Source organism: Mixophyes fleayi, chromosome 3, assembly GCF_038048845.1.
Source record: "Mixophyes fleayi isolate aMixFle1 chromosome 3, aMixFle1.hap1, whole genome shotgun sequence".
Lineage (NCBI taxonomy): Eukaryota > Metazoa > Chordata > Amphibia > Anura > Limnodynastidae > Mixophyes > Mixophyes fleayi.
Window position 1 is genome coordinate 38,287,462 of NC_134404.1, and position 18,505 is coordinate 38,305,966.

The 18,505-nt window shown below is 42.2% G+C and overlaps 1 protein-coding gene and 1 non-coding gene across 2 annotated transcripts in view; both read left to right on the plus strand.

Moving 5' to 3' along the window:
* Nucleotides 1-538: 538 nt before the first annotated feature.
* On the plus strand, nucleotides 539-620 carry TRNAS-AGA (transfer RNA serine (anticodon AGA)). Its single transcript has one exon. It is a non-coding gene; the product is annotated as a tRNA-Ser (tRNA).
* A 174-nt stretch (nucleotides 621-794) lies between these two features.
* The window catches only part of HS1BP3 (HCLS1 binding protein 3), a 76,931-nt gene continuing 59,220 nt past the window's right edge, over nucleotides 795-18,505 (plus strand). Inside the window, exons 1-2 of the mRNA XM_075201376.1 lie at nucleotides 795-902; nucleotides 6,552-6,717. Of these exons, the coding sequence (XP_075057477.1) occupies nucleotides 877-902; nucleotides 6,552-6,717 (192 nt within the window). The 5' untranslated portion in view covers nucleotides 795-876. The remainder of the gene's footprint in view (nucleotides 903-6,551; nucleotides 6,718-18,505) is intronic.

Below are 18,505 nucleotides of genomic sequence, written 5' to 3' on the forward strand. Positions count from 1 at the left end.
ATTTTGCCAGGGACAGTTCTGATAAGCAGCTGTCCCTGCTTCAGTATGTTGGTAAATTGATCCATTATTACCTCAGAATAGCAGCTGATGAGAAATATTAATTAATGGGCAAAATGTGCAACGGGCCTTAAATGGACCCCAAAGTGCTCCTCCTCCCTGAATTACAAGTATAGTAATGTCAAACAGCTTCAAAAGATTTGCCACTACTTTTGTGTAATGGCCCCTACGCCTGCCACATACTGACATTAATGGTGCAGCTTGTGTGGGTTTCCAGAATGTTGCAAAATGTCTTAAAAATGTTGCATTTTTGTTAAATATGTCACAATATCTGTACTTAGTCCGTCCAAGCTGCGTTCCTTTTACAGATAAGATGTGAAAAAAGTTGCAAAGGAAGAAAACAACAAAGGGGAATCTCCATCACAAATACTTACCTTATAATGATCTCAGCACTGTCATAGCTGAAGAGGGAAAGCAATAGGAGAATAATATACAATACACTATGAAGAAAAAAGGATCAGCACACTCTTACATCACAGCAGTAGTCGTGGCCGAGTGGTTAAGGCGATGGACTAGAAATCCATTGGGGTCTCCCCGCGCAGGTTCGAATCCTGCCGACTACGTGTTAATTTTTATTTTTTTCCTTAAATCTAAAAACCATCTCCTGCTGTATATTTAATTTTTTTGCGGAACATTTAGTTGCTTAGCAACACCTAAGAGCGAGAATATACAACTCCCTCCACTAATGCACTGCAGGCAGCAGCGTTTCACAATCCCCCGCAGCAGCTGTGACTCAGGGTTGGGGAACATGTGGGACGTGCACTATGTACACAGCCCTCTGGTATCCTGTCCCGTGACTGGCAGGACGCTGTGCCCGCCATGGCTGCTCCGGTGCTCACATCCAGGTCAGTGTTCTGTGTCACTCCCATGCCCAGGTTACCCCTCTGGTAGTACAGGGTTACACTGTAATCTCCTATCAATGCTGAACTATATCCTGTACTCTCCAGCTGCGTGCAGGGCTCACTTCCTCATCCTTGTTATTGATTGTCTGCCTCTATGTGGTCATTATATATGTGATAGCTGATAGACAACAATACACCGAGAGGAGGTAAAATTGGGGTGTGGAAGGATTTGCTCTGATATTAGGCTTTTTGCTGATATATATATATAGTTGTGGAATAGCAGTTGAAATTATTGGTGTCCAGTGTTTGGATTGGTAACCAGATGGTTAGCTCTTTAACCCCTCTTCAGCTACACTCAGGGCCAGATTAACCATAGGGCTAACTGGGCTGCAGCCCAGGGGCCTATGGCATCCAGGGGGCCCTTGAAAGTACTCAGCAGCAGTATTGATCGGTCGGGGGGCGGGGGTGCCCCCGGCACGATCAGTGCTGCTGAGCACTTTCACTGCGGCCCTTCCCCGGCGCGCTGTAGTCTCCTTACTGAGGAGATCTCGTGAGTCTCACTCTCACGAGATCTCCTCAGTAAAGAGCGTACAGCGCGCCGGACAAGGAGGTAAGTCCGGGGGGGGGGGGGGGCAGCTCGGATGTCGGGGGTGAGGGGGCCCTCACGGGGGAATGGAGGCCCCCTTAGCCCATGGGCCTCCATTCCCTTAATCCGGCCCTGGCTACACTATCACTTTATCCAGTTATAACCCTACTGCATATCTTTCCCTCATTTCACATTGTACATTTAAAATCCATACTCCTATGAACTACACACAGATCAGCCATTCAACACAGGACCCACGTAGGATTATCTGGTCAGCCATGTCAATATAGACAGATATAAATTACATGTGTTGCATGGGTGCCCTTGCACAATGTATAGTTAGATAAGAGATAAGCTTTGATCATAACATAAGATCCACTAATTATTTTTTTGTGTGTGAATGAAGTAAAACAGCCAGGGGAGTACTTACAATCGCTGTTCCAGAGGCCTCTGCTTTCTTGTGTATGAAAGAGAAAGCCTAACAGAGCCCCACTGTGTATCTACTGGCCCCAAGCAGACCTGAGTAGTGGTCTCTGCAGTGGGCGGATGCATATGCCCATCCTTCATATAGACGGCAGGGGCGGCTTTGGCAGTAGAGAAGCCCCTAAGCTTTCCCCAATCAGCCTGCTAATATGTGTGCACAAGGAGTTTGAATTATCAGACAATAAGCTTTGGGAGTTCAAAAAAATAAAAAGTGGACTGTTCTGGGAAAAGCAGGACACATGGGAGACCGTACTTTATACCTGCAGAGTAGAAGCTGCATGTTTGCATGTGAAGTTAGAGCAGTGCAGACATGTAGCATGTGTAATACATGTACAACTGGGTTTTCATATGACCCTATGCACATATGAAACACACATGCTGCCTAGTTGCACTGACAGTCGGGGGAGGAGAGAGCTGTGACCTCTGGCAGCAGAAACTGGCCACTCCCTGGCCCCTCCGGCATTCGTCCCCTGAGTATCGCTTTGTGGTGCTGGTAGGTTTTCTCTAATCCAGGGAACCAGTGATCCAGAAAGTTCTGAAAGGAAAAATAAAATGATTATTGCTCCTGCTTGGTGGAAATGTCATATACAAACGTGATCACTTAGCACTTCCTCCTGCAGTTACTGTGAGGAGCTCTGCTAAACAGTTTAATGAGGAGCGGGGTGCTGGGGGCAGTGTGGAGAAAGACAGGGGGTTATTTTTAAATGTGGCATTACTCCAACAATCCTTTTTTTCCTCTACTTCCTCACTCTGGCCTCTAAAATAGAGGACATGGCTATTGTCAATTTGTAGCTTGATCTGGTTGCATTGGCTACTTCACATATACTACTGGGGATACTTCACATATACTACTGGGGATACTTCACATATACTACTGGGGATACTTCACATATACTACTGGGGATACTTCACATATACTACTGGGGATACTTCACATATACTACTGGGGATACTTCACATATACTACTCGGGATACTTTACATATATTCTACATTTACTTGACAGAGGGGGGCTGTACCCCTGAAACATTTCTATTTTTTGTGTCTTTGTGAAAAACAAAAGACGTCTGTGTTGAAGAACACGAGGCCCCCACACTTTGTGGATGGTACATATGGTGTGATTACTTTGCCTTTTTGGTTATCAGGAATGTATGAAGATATTGCTTTGAATCTTGTTTCAATCTGCCTGTTTTCCTGCCCAAACTCTGGTTTTAGCAAATGCTTTAGCTTAGTGACAGAACTACCATTGGTGCATCGGGGCCCGGGGAGATAATGGGACCCACGGCACGTGGTACTATTGAGTTGTGGGCTCTGGTTCTCTCCTCCCCGCTTCCCTGCATCGGCATAGGCAAACAGAATGGGGGGTTTCTAGTGCCTGGAAACCCCCTCCGCTTCACACGGCTCTGCTTGAAAAGGGAGAGCTGGGTGCACCTAACAGTAGTGCAGGCAGCATTGCCCATGTATATTATGGGGATAGGAAGAGTTGGAGAGCAGCCAAGTACTGTCTAATATTATAGCCACGCCCCCATGCATGCGGGTCACGCCCACTGGTGGCGTGGTGTGGAAACCCCCATCTACAAATCCTGCGTTTGCCCTTGATCGGGGCCCACAGCTCGCTAGTTCTACCTCCTCCTCTGGTGGTATCCCCAAGCCTAACTGCGGGGCGTGATTAACCCCTTCCCACACCAGGACATTTGCCTTTGCCTGAGCATCAAGCAATATATTTACATACTATATGAAGCCAGCATTGCCCACACAGGAAACAGGAGCTGTCACTGTGCACTGGCCAGAAATCATAACATAGATCCTGGTCAGTGTTCTATGTAGAATGCTATGCAGAAGAATTTTGTCGTTTGTGGAGTAAAAACGCGCTTTCATTTGGTATTGTACATTTTTTGCATTTGGATATTACAGGGGGAAAAAAAACCACCAGTAACCGTGGTTTAGCGGCCTGCGCACTATCACCGTTATAACGGTAATAGTGTGCGGAAATACCGTTATTACGGGAGTTTTAACGCCGGCTTTTTGCTCGCAGCGAAAGCCGGGTTAAACTTACCGTAATAACGGTAAATGCTTTATCGCGGCGGTACATTGGGGGGAATTGAATTCCCCCCTAACTGTGTGGAAATAATACACGGCAAAACCATGGTTACTGGTGTTTTTTTTTTCCCCCCTGTAATATCCAAATACAACAAATGCATAATACCAAATGAAAAGGTGTTTTTACTCCACAAATGACATTTAACATTTGCTTGGGAAATGCTATTAAACAAAGAAGGTGTTCGTGGGGAAAGCGACTCATAGACAAATGTGAAAGGTCATATGGGGCCAAACATGTGGGGTAGATTTGCTAAAACTTCTTAAAAGGAAAAGTGGAGGTGTTGCCCGTAGCATCCAATCAGATTCTAGCTATCGAGTTCTAGAATGTACAGGATAAATGATAGCTAGAATCTGACTGGTTGCTATGGGCAACATCACCTGCACTTTTCCATTTTAGAAGTTTTAATAAATCTACCCACCGGTCTTGTAGGGGTTAAGGAAACCCAAATAATTCTGACCTGTGTGTTTGAGGAGAGGAATGAGAAACACGGCTCTCAATGTAAAGTCTTATAAATGGTCTCCATTACCTTGCAGCAATCCATATTGTCCTGTACTAACCTTTCCTTGGTGTGTATCCAGTGCCTGCTTTGCTACAAAGTATCTTCTGTCATCAACTTAAACTGCCTGGAGGTCCTCATAGCTGAAATTAGGAGTTTAGTGTTTGGGAATTACAGTTGGCGGCCAATGTCCAAGGCTTCGTATCAAGCCATAAAGCGAAGAATGGCCAAATAACGCTAAATAATGTTGTTTAAGCCTCAAATCAAATTACTGCCTCAATTTTATGTTCTCTGGTTCTGGCACTTTGTCTCCAAACATCAGTTTATTGTCCAAACGTCCAGCTATTTTAATAGGTTTTCTTTTTTTGTTCTTTACAATATATAAAGATCGAATTATTAGAAAAAGTTTGTAAGTCAAGGTGCAGTTCAACCAATCAGAAGAGACTTGGAATGACATCACCAGTTGCTGAGATCTGTTAGTGTTTGGTCATTAGGGCAATTGAGTTTCATTATTTATTTTTTATATTTCACATTTGTTTGTTTTTTTTACTATCATTTTATGTCTGGAAGCCCATCTTCCCTCTTAGTGTGGTTGTTACTGGTAGTCATTGATAGGGGCAAACACAGGATTTGTAGAGGGGGGTTTCCACACCACGCCACCAGTGGGCGTGACCAGCATGCATGGGGGCGTGGCTATAATTTTAGACAGTGCTTGGCTGCTCTCCAACTCTTCCTATCCCCATAATATACATGGGCAATGCTGCCTGCACTACTGTTAGGTGCACGCAGCTCTCCCTTTTCAAGCAGAGCCGTGTGAAGCGGGAGCAGGGTCCAGCCACCTCAATTATACAGTGCCCCAAGCTTGGAGGGGGGTTTCCAGGCACTAGTAAACCCACCTTGGTTTGCCTATGATTGAGGTCACCTCGTCATTATCAATGCTTTCACTTAAAATGCAAGTGAGTGGAGTAACCTGCCTTCAGAAAGCAAAATGCAACACCCCACCCCGTGTAACAACGCAGGTGTGGGGTGCAATTTCAGACCTGTTTACATGTGCCGTACTAGCATTACAAAATACTAGTGGATGCACAAAATGAATGTGGGTATGCAAGTTTGGGTGTATAGCACCAGCATACTGTGTAGCGCTGTACAATTTGGGATAAACACAGTACTGGGTTTTAACAGACAGACAAAGCATTAAGACCTTTGTGTTTACATCTGACATGGCAGTGCCCTTACAGCACTGGGTACTGGGCACAATTGCCCATGGCACACATTGCTTCTTCTGCCCTTTGGTAATGTTTTTCCTTTTTCGATTTTTTTTGTATTTGATACAAACGTTTTGTCCTTCTGTGGCCGTCGTCTTCTACACATCATGATCTTTTTTCCAAGGTCTCTTAAACGACTTACTGAAAAGTTTTCAAAATAGGACTTAAACAAAAAGGTCTCAAACAATCTGTTGGCACAAATAACGATTTATTGTAACAAACAAGGATGTTTCCTAGTACACAAACTTTCAATACAAATGGCACTTATTAGATTTTTAAAATTAAGTGTAAACAACGAGGCTTCTGCCTATGGTTATATAAATATATAACGAACAACATTGTAATGTAACAAACTGAACCTCAGCCACTATGTATTCAGTGATATTATTATACATATATGTAGCCAACTATGTTACGCAGTGATTGGAAGGAGAGGTGTCGTTATAAACACAATCACATTGTACCAGTCTATTAAATAATTCCCCTTATTACACCATACTAGGGAAGCTTGGTCCTGGTGGCATCACAATTGTCCACCAAAATATCTCCCATGTGAGTAAATCTCTCAGTTAAAACATCCATGTGAGTAAATCTCTCAGTTAAAACCTGTTTCACCAACCCATTGTGCCATTACTGTAACCGTATCCATTGTAAAGCCAACTTCTTGTCTGGTGGTCAGTGGTAACATTACGTCCTAGTAACTGTGTCTTTCCTCTCTCCAGGCAGCTACAGAATGTCCGCACATCCCTTGACATGTGGGTTCCGGAATATCAGGAGATTCGCGGGAGGATGATGACCGGACACGTAGAATATCAGATTGTTGTCGTCACCACGTTGCCTGCTTTCAAATCGGCCAAACATAAGCCGGAGGACGTTGTACAGTTCGTTGTAAGTATAGGTTAGAGCTGAGACGTTCGCTGTCATTGGTTGTTGTGCCTGCCCTGCGCCCTGGTGTATGTTTCACCAGTCTCCTTCCAGGAATACCGGTGGATTAATCACTTATGGCATTTTTGGTGCTCCACTTTTATTCCTTGGAGGAGATCCAGAAATCATGCACTGTTGGACAAACCTTACCTGTGCCATAGACTCTATCAAGTCTGATCAGAACCCAGTGACTAGCATTGTTTGACCTTGAAACGCTCTGTACAGTGGTCTCTGATAATCAGATGGCTGTATTGTGATCAGCATCAGATACCACGCTCTCATCCTCGACTTCTAACACTGATATGGCAAAATACCTGTCATTGGTATGGCATACCTCACTGTTTCCCAACTCCAGTCCTCAGGGACCCCTAACAGTGCAGGTTTTCCAGGTACCATCTGTGGATCTTTCAAAATGTGTCAGTTAGTAATGAATACACCTGTGCTCCAGCCAAGAGATTTGGAAAACATGCACTGTTATGGGTCGATGAGGACTGGAGTTGGGAATGACTGTCATACCTGTACGCTTTCAGGACAGTCAGCTATACACAGAACCTTATACTGTGTACCTGTGTGTTTACAGACCTGTATTCTTATAAATGTATTCCAACAGACATGTACAACAAGCAGGTGTTATTTACTCAGGGATAAGTGAGTTGTGTTTTAGAGGGTTTATTGGGCTCTAGATTGTGTTTCTGTAAACATGAGCAGTGATCACACGTGGCTGGCTCGGAGGTAAAGTATCACTACAGTCTTATATTGCTTTCGCGTCAGCTTCCAACACTGGGAGCCTCGTACCTCACCTGTGATATAGGAAATCATGTGGCGCCTTATAAATAAAGGATAATAATAAATAAACAGTGCACAGACTTCACATTTTTGTCAATTTAGTAAAAAAAAAAAAATACAAGGAGATATATCGGACCAATGGACAATGATAAAGCAAGATTAGCATGTAATACTATAATAACTATATTATTCTTCAGTACATTCTTAGCAAAGATATAAGACAGTATTGAGTTTAGTGTCCTGGGCATAATAACAACCTTTATGTAAATTGATGTTATTATGACTATTTATTTATATAGCGCCACTAATTCCACAGCGCTGTACAGAGAACTCACTCACATCAGTACCTGCCCCATTGGGGCTTACAGTATAAATTCCCTAATATAGACACAGACACACACACACAGACACACACACTAGGGTCATTTTTGATAGCAGCCAATTAACCTACCAGTGTGTTTTTGGAGTGTGGGAGGAAACCGGAGCACCCGGAGGAAACCCACGCAAACACGGGGAGAACATACAAACTCCACACGTATAAGGCCATGGTTGGGAATTGAACTCATGATCCCAGTGCTGTAAGGCAGAAGTGCTAACCAGTTAGCCAATGACAAGATGAGAACCTACATATAGGAAGTGTTTTAACTGTGGGCACCTTGCATGGGACAGGGAGGGATATGAGCTACTGATTATATTTCAATTTATTTAAGAATACATTTTTCCAATTTTATTCTATTTTTACATTTCAAAACGTTTCAACAATGGTACTAGGCAGATAGGTAAAGCATTTGGAATAAGAGCAGTAAAATCATACTTGACAACTTTTTGATGTTCCCCTCTGGGAGTTCCCAGAGGGGAGGAGGGGGAATATGGGCGGAGGGAGTCAGGGCTTGGTGATTCACCAAAATTCTCCGATTCCCTGAGAGTCACGTCATGGCGGCTCTAATCCTACCCACTTCACTAGAAAGTGGGCAGATGAGGTAGGATACCCTACTCTCCCAGGAGCCCGCGGGACCTACTCGGAATTCGGGAGTCTCATGAACATTCCGGGAGCGTTGACAAGTATGAGTAAAATAACAAGACCCCATTCTAATACACCATCATGGTATCAGCACGCAGCTATGTTGCAACCTTTAAAAATGACCAAGAAACTAAGAGTAAAAAAGGAAGAGAGACAGGGTAATGATAACATTTATAAAGCGGCTATAGGACCATTTATGCAATGGGATTGGCGACATTGTGAATTTACGCCACCGGTATTATTTGTCCATGTAAACCTGGCCACCTGGGCTGACACTGACACTTGGCCCAAACTCTTGAGTACAAGAATTGATTTCCAATTTGGCCCCACATGTGAGTTAGACAAGACCATAGACTCCGAGCTTGGCCCAAGCAGCCAGGTCACATGGGAGACTGAGCGCCATCGGCAGATGACCGACGGCAAATGGTCATTTTTTTACTGAACGTTCAGGCATATCTAATAATGATCATTGTCAGACATGGATTCTTCCTGATAATAAGTACAATGGCCTTCACACTGTTATAGAGTTTGGCCACCTACATAGAAAAGATATGTATTAATCCATAAGGTATGTTATTTGTGTGTTTTAGTGTCTTTGATTTAATGCAGTACCTTTTTCCGTCCAGCAGATGGAGCTATATTGAGTGTGGAGAGGTTTTGTCAACTTTAACATTGATGGCAACAGAAGACTAACACAAATACCCCCAAATCAATGTAGTAATGTGTGACTAAGGTTACCAGATGAACCTACAAGTCCGGACACGTGTGTGTTGCACATTAGTGTGCAGGATGAATGTCCACTGCAGCCATACTGCATGTGTAATTCATACGTGTGCAGACTTATATGGTCATTCTGGTCACCCTACCACCCCGTCCACTTTAACACCCCTGGTTGCAAAATTAAACATTGGTTTATTTAGCAAAATCACCCTTTATCCAGCTGCATCATTAGCATGGTTGTTGATATATTCAAGTCATTTCCAGAGACGCTTTGCTGCTGAACAGGTTTCCTGCTGTGCCGTTTAGTCATACTTGCCAACTCTCCCGGAAGGTCAGGGAGACTCCCGCATTTCGCGTGAGTCTCACGGACTCCCGGGAGAGTGTGGCAATCTCCCGGATCGGCCCACTTCCTAGTGAAGTGGGCAGAATTAGGTCCAAAACGCCGCGATTCACCGGGAATCGAAGTGTTTGGCCCCGCCCCCTGCCGTAAAATGACACGTTTGCGTCATTACGTCATGGGGGCGGGTCCTAGATGACACAATTTTTGGAGCCCCACCCCCCATCACACCCACCTCCCCCGGCAGGCTCCGGGAAGCCAACTTTAGAAAGTTGGCAAGTATGCGTTTAGTTGTATCTCGGCGCACTACAAACCCCCATCAGTCAGTCTAGTTACAGTGTCATTCTTCTGCATTTTAAAAGCTCGTGTTAAATACATAGTAATATATTAAAGAGAATAAGAAGAGATTGTGAGAACTAACTGATATGTACAAAAATAAGAGGAAATATACTGCACAGTTAATATTGAAAAATTGAAGTCAACCAGGGCACACATTCCCTGGGACTAATCTTTAAAGACTGAGACTGTCCCCAAAGAAATTTGACAAATATTGTAAATATTCTGTATTTCTTGAGGATTCTGCCACCCTCCCAGGTATGACCAAATCCCCGTATTCATAAGTCTCCGTTAACGCTGTTAAAAGAGACAAAGCGGCCGCAACTTCTGACTTGTGATGTCACAATGATCCTTGTAGAACTTCTGATCCTGTGGCACAAGAACTAACCTATTACAGAGAGCATCATCATCATCACCATTTATTTATATAGCGCCACTAATTCTGCAGCGCTGTACAGAGAGCTCACTCACATCAGTCCCTGTCCTATTGGGGCTTACAGTCTACATTCCCTAACATACACCGACAGACAGAGGTTTTATTTTTTTTATAGGGGTTAGCTCTTAATATTGACACGGCTGTTGACAGGGCATAATTGCAAAAAAATTATTTCTTTATCGTGGCAGTAAAATAACGTGACAGATGTCAGCGATCACACAGTAGGGACTTTACAGACTGACATGATTCTGGCACGTTACAAACAGATGAATTATTTATGAAGACACGCAGAAAGAACACATGGTAAAACAATGCAGGCCGCAGTTTACTTTGGGGAAATGCAGATTTAATGCAGGGCTAACGATCACAGAACAGAACACTGTAGTCCACCGCTGTTATTGTGACGATGTGTTAAATGAGAGCCCCCAGAAAGAAAGAGGAACTTGGGTGCGCAGTCCCCGACACACTCTTTGAATTAGGATAATATTACAGTTATTGGCATTTTTTTGTTATTTTGATAGAGACTCAAATGACACCAGATTGATTCCAGACCTTCCACAGCCATTAGTGTGGTAATGAAACGTGTGAAGCCTTGCCTGATATTCAAACAAACTAAATTAAATTATTAGTATCTACCCCTGGCAGGAACGCTCACGATATTTTCATTTGAATTCGGGGCTAGGATTGCCAACAAATAACAAGCTGTCCCGGAGCCAACCATGGCGATCGCTGTATAGAAGAAATGTGCACTTGCAGCTTTTTAGTAAAATTGTTTTGAAATCTAAACTTTTTACTTTTTTTTTCAAACTGGCAAACTTGTGTTTTGGGGCTGATTTTTTGGCAAATTTTTATGTTTAGAGTTTTCTTAATTTATTTTTTGATTCCTGGTTATTATAGGAACATTATAATGAAAGACTAGCTATTCTAAATAATATTTTGAGATGTTTTCCCTGAATAACATAAGAATGCATAAATGTGTTCCACTGTTAACCAACCACTAGGTGTGCTGTACTCTTGGTATATTTACTAAACTCTGGGTTTGAAAAAGTGGAGATGTTGCCTCTAGCAACCAATCAGATTCTAACTGTCATTTTGTAGAATCTACTTACTAAATAATAACTAGATTCTGATTGGTTGCTATAGGCAACATCTTCACGCTCTCAAACCCACAGTTTAGTAAATACACCCCTTGGAGTTATATTATCTAAGCTGAGTAAGTACAGTGGTATATTTATACAGCACATGGAAATATGGAAGTAACGGTCTTCATACTAGGCTTATCTCAACTAAATATTCCTGCAATGTTTGTAGAGGTGATCAGCACAAGGGTGTTAGGAGGGACTTAAATAAACTGGAGGATTGGGCGGCCAAATGGAATATGAGGTTTAACATAGATAAATGTAAGGTTATGCATTTAGGGATCAAAAACAAGAATGCAATCTATAAATTAAATGTAATTAATTTAGGAGAATCTATAATGGAAAAGGATTTGGGAGTGCTCGTAGACAGTAGACTTAGCAATAGTGCTCAATGTCAAGCAGCAGCTGCAAGGGCAAACAAAGTATTGGCATGCATAAAAAGTGGCATAGATGCAATGGAAGACAGTGTAATTTTGCAACTGCATAATTCGTTGGCAAGACCTCATCTTGAATATGCAGTACAGTTCTGGGCACCACTATATAAAAAATATATTCTGGAACTAGAAAGGGTTCAGAGAAGGGCGACAAAATTGATAAAGGGTTTGGAGTCATTAAGTTATGAGGAAAGGTTAGCCAGTTTAAGCATGTTTACTTTAGAAAAGAGGCGTCTATACACAGGACACACGGTCACCCCCTAAGGTTAGAGGAGAGGAAATTTCAATAGATATGTTTAAGAAAGGGTTAGACAAATTTTTAGCGGAAAAGTGTATCCAGGTATCCAGGGATACGACCGTTAATTAAAATGAAGGATAGTAGTGGATATAGGGTAAAAATAGGACCGTAATATTGGGTCTGGGGGGATTTTCACAATTGAAACAGATTGGCGGTTGCTTACTCTGGATCAATTTCAAATATAAGTGCAGGATCGCAGGAGATCCAAAATAGGTTGAACTTGATGGACTGGTGTCTTTTTTTTCAACCTCATCAACTATGTTACTATGAAACCACAAATTACTCAGTATGCTACATGCAGACAAGAGTAACAAATCATCGCTGTGTTTGTGTGGCTGCTTCTACTGGTGTAAAAAGTGCCAAGATGGCCCCTTAGTACAATCCAGGGGGAATGAGTTTCTATGGACATTTGTTGATGCTTGCTGATTTAATTGGTTTATTTATGCTCCAAGCAATGGTATTGGCCTTATTCACCAGGAGGGGATTTTTTCCTGTCAATTTTTAGCAAATCGCCATCCATTCGCAAATTAATTCGCCAAAGGTGAATCTCCGAAACCTTGCCCAATTGATACTCATCTCTCATTATGACGTGATGCGAGTTATAGACCCTCACTGTGTTAAGGATGACGTATGGGGGCAAGGAGGTACTTGTTCGTACGGGGATGTGTGTTCTAGAACCCTCAGATTGTTCCGGTGGACAGTGCAGTCTCCCATCCCCTGCAGTGATTATAAGCTCTTGTGTGCATAACGGTCCTCATTTATTTTGTCCCTTATAACATCCTTTAATTAAACTAATTCTAGTATGTGCTACTTTCACTGAACAGCTCTGCAGGAGATTATACGCTTATATTATTACTAATAATAATTATTTACACACCCACACGAAGTAGTCCCTTTATCAGGTGCGTATACCTCACAGCCTTAATCTATAAGAAGGTGTAAGAAGTGCGACTCTGGAATGTTGGCCTATGTCGACTCCGGTATGTCCTATAGTTGTTGGCTGGAGGCAGAGCCGGATTTAGACATCATGGGGCCCTAGGCAAGATACTAGTTTAGGGCCCCCTCCCTGAAAAAATCAATAGCACTATATTTTCTTAGCATAACATATACCCCTATTCAGGGGCTGGCTAGCAGACTTTAGCCTGGGGGGCAAAGCATATAGCATTGGCCCATAAGTAGCGGCCCATTTTTAAAGGGTTGTCTCACTGCCGGCCCTGGGAGGGCCCTCTGGGGACCGCTGGGCCCTAGGCAACTGCCTAGGTTGCCTAGTGGGAAATCCAGCCCTGGCTGGAGGTGGATGTTATTTGGGCGCTGATCATTTCTTAACGTCGCGGTCATATGTGAAAGCTCCAGAGGTAGTCCGGCGTAGGTGGCCTCTGATGGCGCATCTGGTGCCAAAGCTTTTATTTCGGCCATTTCCCCTCTAAATTATACACCAGTGCTGTTGGCACAAGCCTACTTGCTTTAAAAGTCATTATCTTGGTTAGGTGAAACCAAAACTTGATTGACACAGTTGTCCTTAAATTAAGTCTGTTGAATAAATACTCTGAACCTTCTAATCCATCATCATGGGCTTCTCAAAGCAGCTGACCGAGGACTTAAAAATAAATGAAATAACTGATTGTTACAAAACATGTAAGACTACAAAAAGATATCTAAACACTTCCAACCTGCAATATCTACTGCCGGACAAATCATTAAGAAATTGAAGTTAAGGGGAACTTAGATCCACAGTACAGCATTGCGTACACAAACATTATTTGTATGTAAGAGTTGTCTTAAATGGAAACCTTTCTTTCAACTTCATCACAAAGGTCAACATCTGAATTCTGCAAACAATGCTTCGATAAGCCAGAAATGTCTTGGATTAAAGTGCTGTCGACTGATGAAACCAAAATGTAACTTTTTTGACCACAACCACAAAAGAAACATTTGGAGAAAATATGACTTTATTGTTTGTTAAGCGGGTGGTTGGATATATTATGCTTTGGGGTTATGTGTAGATATGCTCAAACTGGCCGCAAACCGTTTCTTGAAACCGGTTTGTTGTGTCGGTGCAACAATTTAAAGGTTTGCCTGATATCAATCTTAATTTCAGAAAGTCAAAAAGGTAAGACCATGTTTGAGCCGGTGAACCTCGGTTGTGAATGGCGAGCACAAGCTGCAAATTTAGAATGGCAGATTTGGACCAGGGTGTGTTGAAGATTGTACTGGAAACGTTTGTGGCCATCAAACTGCTTAAATTCTATGGTCTTTCGAACCGGATTAAAATTCTTGAGCCTCTCCAGCTGTGGAACCGGAAGTGTCCAGGGGGAGGGAGGATGGAATCGGTTAAATATCAACAAACCTTAAATTCTAATATCCCAGAGTCAATAGGAAACCGCGGCTGAAAAGCGGTTGGATGTTTCTACAAAATAACTGCCCATAACGTACCTGCAAGTCAACCGTAAAGTATTTACAGGAATGAAAGAGGAAGGTATTGGAATGATATTCAAAGCACTTGCAATTTAATATTATGGAAAGGAGAGGAGAGAACAAAGATGTTTACAAGCAAACCTAAGAATTTGTCTTTGGTAGAAGAATGCGGCAAAGAATAGTGTGAAATTATAATATATGATACAGACCCCAACCTGATAGCTAGTATACACATATAGATAGCAGTCTGATGGCCAGTGTACAATAACTCAAAGGTCATCAAGTACCTATGACTAAAAGATAGTGGTCCTGGTTCATTAAGGAACGCAAGGCGAGCACAATTTGTGTTTTTTTTTTGTAAGGGATGGAAAATACAAACCGGTACTACCCCGTGTTCAACAGAAGAGGATCCCAAGAAACATTTCCAGCTGAATACAGGTATAAGTGCGCTCTGCCTATATGTCACTTGCTGTATTTAGATGGACAGAACGCACTGCAGGATATGCACAAATCATATGCGCAATATGAAGTCCTATCAGAACGCGCAGAAACAAAAATACATCCGTTAACACCTGTTAACAATATAATCATTAATAAGATGCCATAAAAAATGTTTTTACATAAAATACCTTTTTATTAGGATGTTATTTATGTACTGTACCTGAAATGCCTTTTTACAGTTGCTTCTGGTTACAAACACATGTCCTAGCATGCAAACACATGTCCTAGCATTCAAGCACATGTCCTAGCATGCATACACAGCTGTCATCACTGTCACTCGTGACTTACACCTGACCTGTAGCTGGTGCAAGTGATACGGCGGAAAATCAGGTACCTGAGCGATGCCCAGAGCTTTAATTGGACGGATGTGCGTGCTCTCGGCCTTGGCACGCCCTCACTGTACATCCCCTACACACACATAAGCCCCTTCCCTCCCCCCAGTTCTGCCCCCCTAGGCCGTAGTAAGAGTCCTTTATGTTTGAAGATGAATTGGACATTGCTGTGTTCTCTGGTGTTTCGGTCTGTTGATGGACATGTGCAGAGCAGCTTTAAGTACGGCGCGTATCAGCATTTACGTTCCTTAATGGATCAGGCCCAGTGTGTGTGCTACATATAAATGTTATTGTCATAGGTGAGTGATTGGAGCTCAGCTAAATATACTGGCAGATTGTTGGTAATTACGTTCCAGTTTATTTGTTATATACTTACATTTTCAGTTGAATGTTTTCAATTTCTTATTCACTATTGTTTATGCCTGTTGTTGTTCACACGCTGCTCTAAGAAATAAAGAGCTTAAAAAAATCTATAGTGGGGAAGTACGGTGACACAGTGGTTAGCATTGTTGACTCGCATCACTAGGGCCATGGATTATATGCTGACTTGGGCCCTATCTGTGCGGAGTTTGTGTGTCCTCCGTGTGTTTCGCTTGTGTCTTCTGTGGATGCTCCAGGTTTCTCCCACAGTCCGGAAACATACTGGTAGGTTTATGTTAGTATTTGTGTGTTTATGTGATTGAGGCAGAATAGGTGCTAAATTCTCTATGTGATGGTTTAACTTTGGATATAAGAAGGTTTCAGAAGGCCTTTAGGCTTCTAAGCTGTGATACATTACTAGCTGCTAATTGTATCTCGCCCTTATCTCTGTTATCTTGTGTAAAGAACTCAAATATCCACCTTCAGAATCTTCGGGTTGTTTCCCAAGGTCAGAGATATATCTAACACTATTCCCCAACAACTGACTGTAACTGCAGTGATTATCAATACTCCATTGTGTTTTATGGTAATACCCTTTGGTTTACGCTCCTGTCGTTCCTGTACAGCATTTTCTGTCTGCAATCCCATATCCCCGCTGTTCTGTGTAGCAGAAAAGAATGGATACCATTGCCCTAATGACCGATTCCCCCCCCCCCCCCCCCCCCCCCACCCATCAGTGACTATTTCAATGGGACTATTTAATGCTCAACACCCGAACTAGGACTGTTCGGTAAACTCCTCCATCATAAATCTTTATTCTGGCAACACTGGTTGAGGCATTATATATATACCTAGAGTATACTTTTATTAGTGACTCAACTTTTCTCTATTCCTCCTCTTCCCATTTTTTTCAATAACCTGTAATAACTCTCAATTTCACTGTATTGGACTTCTTATAGACAGGTTTTTTTTTCTATGTGCTTATTGCTTTTTGTTTGTTGTCTACCCTTTTGTATATACTGGATTAGAGATGTATTTGTAGAATAAGCAAGAGGGACATTAATGTAAGAAGTGGAGCAGTCGACTTCGCTTTCAAAGAAGTTGTTATTCCAAAGAGTACAGTGTATAGACTTTTTACCTTTGCATTAGGATTATCTTGCTCTGTGCCTAAAATATGTATTAAATACTCTAAAACAACTTTAAAATCACTCAAATATGATCTTGCAGAGTGAAACTGGCTATATTATTAGAGACCAGCAGAGGGCGCACAAATCTTGTATTTGTAATCATGCAAAGGTCTCTCAGCAATGTAGTTTTCTATCTTTCCAGTAGAGGGCACTCTCATAATGTAACTTTTTTTTTTTGCATTTACTATTTTTGCGGAGTAATTTTTACTTAAAGGTTTACAGTGATTTTTGTTTTTGTTTTATTGCACCTGACTGGTAGATTTACTCCCATCACTTAAATGCCTTCAATGTTCACCTAAGAACCCAATCTTGAGCAGTATAAATTATAAAAATAGTGAAGTCGTCATTTCTACCTTGAGACTTTTTGGTAGGGGATAAAATCAAATAAATATATATATATATAATATATTGTGACAGAAGCCCTGGGACATTGTTAATGGAAGATATGTATGTCTGAGGTTTCAGTTCTCTGTGTTTAAAACCCCTGGGAGATTGTTTGTTTTTGGGAACGAGCTTTCCAAAGATTGTTTTTGTTTGCAGAAAGAGCCAGTATAGTGTAATGTGCGTATTGTCGCTAACCAATAACGATTGTCGAACCTCGATTTGTGTTTCCAACGCACAAAGATTTATTCGCAATAAGTGGAAAAAATATGCTCAAGCGATGTAATAGTAAATACAGCCGTTACTTAACGCAGGCGCTCTGGATCCAGTGCAGTCATTCAATCCTGAAGTCTGGGGACAAGAAGTCTGCCCTCTGGATCACAAGCTGCTGCTTATATACACAATCAAGTACAGTAATACAATGAAGATGGTATGGCTTGCATCTATTGGTCCGGGTCTCAGGAATGTCCAAAGGGTCGTCAATCATTGGCTGGTTCATCCTAAGGAATCCAAAGGAGGGGGTCATCTCTGCAGGGGGTATGCTCTGCTCTTCCCGCTAGAATTCCTTAGTCTTAAGTAGTTCATAATTCCCTATCATTCATAACTTGCGTATGCACTCTGCGATTCCCTCGCAGAGCGCACCAAACAGTAGGATATGTAACAAGGTTCATTATGATACCACTCATGATGTTATTCCTTTAACCCGTTCTGTGTATTTCACTAATATGCATGTAACTCTGATATAACATATAAATACTACTATATTTCGACATAACTGACTATGTGTTGCAACTACCAATAATGTGTACTATTTTATAAGTATGCGTGTTTGTGCAAATGTATGGTAAAAGACCAATTACTGTTGCTGCCACGTGTAGTGGATGCGTACGCCCTTTCACGCCGTAGCGTGCCCTTGTACGTCAATGCGTACCGTGCGCATCTTTTCAGACAAAGACAACCAAGTTTGCTAGACTTTAATTGAAATGACTTTATCCAATTTGCTGACTTCGACAGTTCCACCCTTTGATAGTGTAATAAACTATCACCCAATCACCGTTTCAAGTTCAGG